At 34.7% G+C, this 4987-nt stretch overlaps 1 protein-coding gene across 1 annotated transcript; it reads left to right on the top strand.

The window, feature by feature from the left end:
- The first annotated feature begins 622 nt into the window (after nucleotides 1-622).
- On the top strand, nucleotides 623-4709 carry LOC115974982 (protein OVEREXPRESSOR OF CATIONIC PEROXIDASE 3). Its single transcript, XM_031095585.1, has 4 exons — nucleotides 623-1016; nucleotides 1805-2152; nucleotides 2981-3295; nucleotides 4270-4709. The coding sequence occupies exons 1-4, from the start codon at nucleotides 801-803 to the stop codon at nucleotides 4408-4410; spliced, it is 1020 nt and encodes a 339-aa protein (XP_030951445.1). The 5' UTR covers nucleotides 623-800; the 3' UTR covers nucleotides 4411-4709.
- The last annotated feature ends 278 nt before the right edge of the window (nucleotides 4710-4987 follow it).

Genomic DNA, 4987 nt, shown 5'->3' with positions numbered 1-4987 from the left:
AATTGTAGTTTTAGGTTACAACTAAATTTGTAGCCAAACTTTGGTTCCCTTAACAATATATTAGGCCCTTAAAAACAAAATGGAAAAGCCCAAGGAAATTTTTATTGAACTAAAATTTTGAAAGAGATGTAGTTTCCAGCATTGATAAAAAAGATTATCGCGCAACAATTTCAAAATAAGAAAACTTAAGAAAATTGTAAAATGTTATGTATTTGCGTGTGAGTTTTTTTCTTCTTTGTCAATATATGAAGTTATTTTTGTATAATTTAAGTCTCATAATGACCACTCTGAAGAAAAAAAAATGTAGAACTACAATTGCTTGCGAATCCAAATAAGGATTTTTTTTTTTTTTTAAATGGGGTTGACAAGAGGGGTCCGATGAGGTTCAATCTTAAATATGGGCAAGATTATGAGGAGACTTGTTTATCCATGTTGCTAAAATTACCGATGGATTCAAATCATCCTTGCACAACACAACAAATACTTGCAAAAAAATAATTTAAGTTGTAAATTCAAATTAAAATCAATAACAATTTATCACCTATAATTTGTTGTGAAAATATTATAGACGTAGCACTCCTCTAATATTTTATGCAAAAAGGCAGCAGATTTATTTTATAGCTTTTTTCTACAATAGTTTTAACCCAAAAAAAAATAATAATAATAAACGTTTTTTATTTTTTGGGAAAAAAAAAAAAAAAGACACAATTTTTATTTAAACTGTGCGTTTGGATGAGAAAAATGGAGACTTTAACTTAAACCCTCCTGGTCCTTGGGTTTGTTTGAGAAAAGAAGAGACGATGGGTTTTGCTTTATCGGCTCACAGTTCCATCATGGCGCTTCAAATTGAATGCTTCTCATCTTCTCTCAGTGACCGCCTTCTCGTGGGCCACCCTAGTAGGCCCATCCATCTTAATCTGCCACGTTTCCCGCCCTCCCGCCGCTCCGTACTTGCTCTCGCTCGCCGCCGAAACCCCACCTCTTCTTCTTCTTCTTATTCTTCCAATAAAAACAAGGTGAGCTTGTAACTTTGAGCTTGTTTGGTTCCTCACTTTCTTTCTATTCATTTGTAGTGTATAATAATTCTTAATCAAATGAAAAAAAGAACGCTCACCCAGCTATGATACAACCACTCTGAATTGTAAAAATCCTTAATCGTTGCTAGCAAGTAGCAACTAATGGTTAGAAGAATTTAATAAATTCCCACGAGAGAGAGAGAGAGAGAGAGAGGTTTGCATAAAATTCTTGGTAACTTGTAAATGGTTGAGGTTGGTATTATGTTATTTTTGCTACTCTTTAGCTTTTGGGTGAGTTTGTATAGGCTATTGCAACGCTGTGTTTTGAGTTTAAAATGAGCATATGTAAAAAAGCTATGAGGAGTTGCGGTTGTGAAATAGAGTTTTGGATTTTAAAAATGTGCTTTTAGGCTCCTAAAAGGCCTAAATAAACGGACTCTTAGTGCCTGTTTGGTACAGCTTTTCTTTTTTTCTTTTTTGTAATGGGGTTGTATGAATAAGCTGGTACCCTAGAAATAAGTCAAGTGTTTTGAAAAAAAAAATAGTACTTGGGTTAGCAAACAGGGACTTATTAAGGTTGTTGCTTTCCGAGTCTATTTTGGTTCTTTATTAACTAATTTGGTTAATATTGGGTTAACACTCAAGTGTGCACGGCACAAATTTCTTATTCCCATAGGTCTAGTTGTTTATCCAATTAAATTCAGCATAAGCTATCATCATTGTTTCGGAAATTTGCAATTGTTATGGTGTATAATGTATTATTCTAATGCAATAACTTTTTGGCCCAGAAAAGTTTGCGTCACAAGGAACCTGCGAAGGAGGATGATATAGATGAGGATGCCTTTGAGGCACTCTTTAGTCAACTGGAAGAAGATCTGAAAAATGAAGACCCATCCCTAGATGATGGGGATGAAGAAATTAGTGAAGAAGACCTTGCTATGCTTGTACAAGAGTTAGCAGAGGCACTAGGAGATGATGATATACCGATGTCCGACTCATCTGCTGATGATACTGAAAGTGGGAATATTGCTGAAGAAGAAGAAGAAGAAGAAGAAGAAGAAAGGCCAGTGAAGCTTAGAAATTGGCAACTTCGAAGATTGGCATCAGCTCTAAAAGTTGGCCGACGTAAAACTAGTGTACGTATGTGAAGTTTGATCTATGTTATTCAAAGAAATGTGGTTCTTTCAAAGATAGGCTTAATGATGTCATTCATGTTATTATCTGGAATATTTTGCAAAATGTTAACCTTTTAGCAGCTGGAAGGACTTTTTCATTTGCTGTTGTGTCTAGATGTATGGTTGATGCATATGCAATCAAGCTATCTATATCTCTACCCAAGTATGCCTAGTTTTGAATTTTGAATTTTGAATAAAGAGATATGTTTGTTTTAAGATTTATCATGTCAAATGGAAACTGCTTAAGTGGCCTGTTATTGACCTTGGGCTTTTCTCAATATATCTTGTACTCTTTTCCAATTTCCTTTTGGCTGAGTTAGTGAGGTGCATGGACAGTGAAATTTGTCTGGCTATGCTCATATATTTCAGGCAATCGTGACAATATTGTATGGCTAGCAAGTTGAGTTTACTGCATGTCTAATAATTTTATAGAAAAAGGCAAGAAAATTTGCACCGAATTGTTTTTTGCTAGAATGGGCTATCTTAATGAACCCTAGTTTTTTTCAGCATTAGTTTTGTTCATATTCAATCATTTTAGAAGCTATTAATTGGTCTGTAGTTATAATAAAAAAAATTGGTCATATTTTGCATGAAGGTATTGCTCAAGTGTTCAACTGGGGAAAAAAGTGGAAAGCCTTGAAGCTGAATTCTCTTTGACATGCATGTTCAGCATGATAGATACGTCTTAGTCTCTGCTTGTTATGTCGTATCTCTTATATATATTTATGACAATTAAGTCCCTGTAACTAAGCTTTCTTGTTTTGAATCCCTAATTTTCCCATTTCGCAGATCAAAAATCTTGCAGCCGAGCTTTGTCTTGATAGGGCTGTTGTTCTTGAATTGCTTCGTGACCCCCCTCCAAATCTTCTAATGATGAGTGCTGCTTTACCTGATGAACCTGCACCAACCATATCATTATCGGTGCCTGAACCCAAACCCATGGAAACTACTCATAGTGAACCAAGCGTGCATGCTGAAGAATCTGGGACCAAGCTGCAAGCACCTGTTCATGTTATGCAACATAAATGGTCTGCTCAAAAGAGACTGAAAAAAGTGCAAGTTGAAACCCTTGAGAGAGTTTATGGTAGAACAAAGCGTCCCACTGTAAGTATTTTTTTTTTGGTTCCTTTTGCGTCAATATTGCAAGTTGCAGTTGGGAGAATTTTGCTATTCATAACCAATAAGAACAGATGTTTATTATTAACTGAATGAAAAGGATGAATCAACTGATTTGATATACTGTGGTGGTCAATTTTTAATTGAAAATGTCTCTTGATGCTCATGTGTCAGCTGTGAAAATATTCAATAAATGCATGTTGATATCATTAATTATTTCAAATTTCCTAGACTCAACTTTAAGCAAAATAAATTTTAAATGAATTTTTGTTTGTTTACTTTTAAATTTAGGTCCACTAAAATAATTTCAAGGTTGTTGCCAAAGTGGCTAGTTCAAATGTCGCATCTTCCCCCATAAGAATGTGGTGAAGGGTGACATCATAGATTCAAGACCCACTAAGTACATGTGCAACTTACCAATAAAAAATAATACTGATAAATTCAAGGTTGTTTAGTCATTCTTCGAACATGCTGGTAGGCCAATATAAAGTTAGACGAGTGTTCTAACTTTCTGAGGTTCAAACTTTAGGCGTTTGGCCTAATCTCTAGATAATCACATATGTGTATACCTGCTATGTCATGTGAAAACTCCCAAAATTTAAAACTCCTTATACATGAAGTATCTTGATTGTTGACCTGGTATGTCATGTTAAAACACCCAAAATTTAAAACTCCTTATACATGAAGTATGTTGACAATTAATAATCACACTTATACCTTAAGTATATGCCGACAATCATTATACATTAAGTATACCTTCAAATTTTTTCTACAATTGTGTTTCCTGCATGTATTGTCCAATGTTTATGTTTTTTGACCTTTCTAGGGGTCGACATGCATGACTATCTTATTTTGGATACTATGATATTGATTTCTTCAGAAGAGCTTGATTAGTGTGATTTACTCCTCAAACGAACTAAAATTTTATGTTCTTACACTCTGTAAGTTAAACAATTATGCAGAATGCGATGATTAGCAGTGTTGTGCATGTGACAAACCTACCCCGCAAAAGAGTTGTGAAATGGTTTGAAGACAAAAGAGCTGAAGATGGAGTTCCTGACCAGCACCCTCCTTATCAACGGTCTGTTCCTGAAACTGTGTAGTCTTGTTAAAAGACTGTAGAAGCATGTAATAAGATTTTATCTGTATTAACATCTGATAGAATATATGCATATGCATGTATGTGTGAGATTGTCCTTTCTTGTTTTGGGGTGAGATTATTAGAAAATCTAATCCGGTTAGCATAGGGCTGTCACAGATTATGGCACTCTTTCTGATGGAGACTCGAGAGTGGATGGTTCTCTATGTATTATGCATCTTCCCTTCTTGCCTTTCTTAGGACTAACTCCTAGTTTCATTGAAGACAATTATTTAGCAATAAAAAACATTAGTTTTACTTGTATATATATATAAAACAGTAATTTCATTTAAACCTGTAGGCTGACTTTACCTCAGAGGTCATTGGATGTCCTTTGGTTCCTAAGATATTGTAGAACATTTACTTGAAAATTTGAAGGATACTCCTGCTGCCTGGTTGATATCACATTTAATCATTTTTTGACTTGCATGTGCCTTACGGTGAATGGTTGAGGAGAGTTATTATTGCTGGAGTTTTTCTTGTTGCTTCCACAAATATTTCAAGCGTGTGAAGTATTTCATTACATACAGACATATGAGAAC

Source organism: Quercus lobata, chromosome 2 (assembly GCF_001633185.2).
Source record: "Quercus lobata isolate SW786 chromosome 2, ValleyOak3.0 Primary Assembly, whole genome shotgun sequence".
Lineage (NCBI taxonomy): Eukaryota > Viridiplantae > Streptophyta > Magnoliopsida > Fagales > Fagaceae > Quercus > Quercus lobata.
Note: the sequence above shows the minus strand (reverse complement) of the source record. Positions and strands in the feature narration are given on the sequence as shown.

Coding starts and splice junctions, on each gene's coding strand:
- LOC115974982 (XM_031095585.1), top strand. CDS start 801: ATGGGTTTTGCTTTATCGGCTCACAGTTCCATCATGGCGCTTCAAATT. Junction 1,017..1,804: donor ATTCTTCCAATAAAAACAAG/GTGAGCTTGTAA, acceptor TTTTTGGCCCAG/AAAAGTTTGCGTCACAAGGA. Junction 3,296..4,269: donor GTAGAACAAAGCGTCCCACT/GTAAGTATTTTT, acceptor ACAATTATGCAG/AATGCGATGATTAGCAGTGT.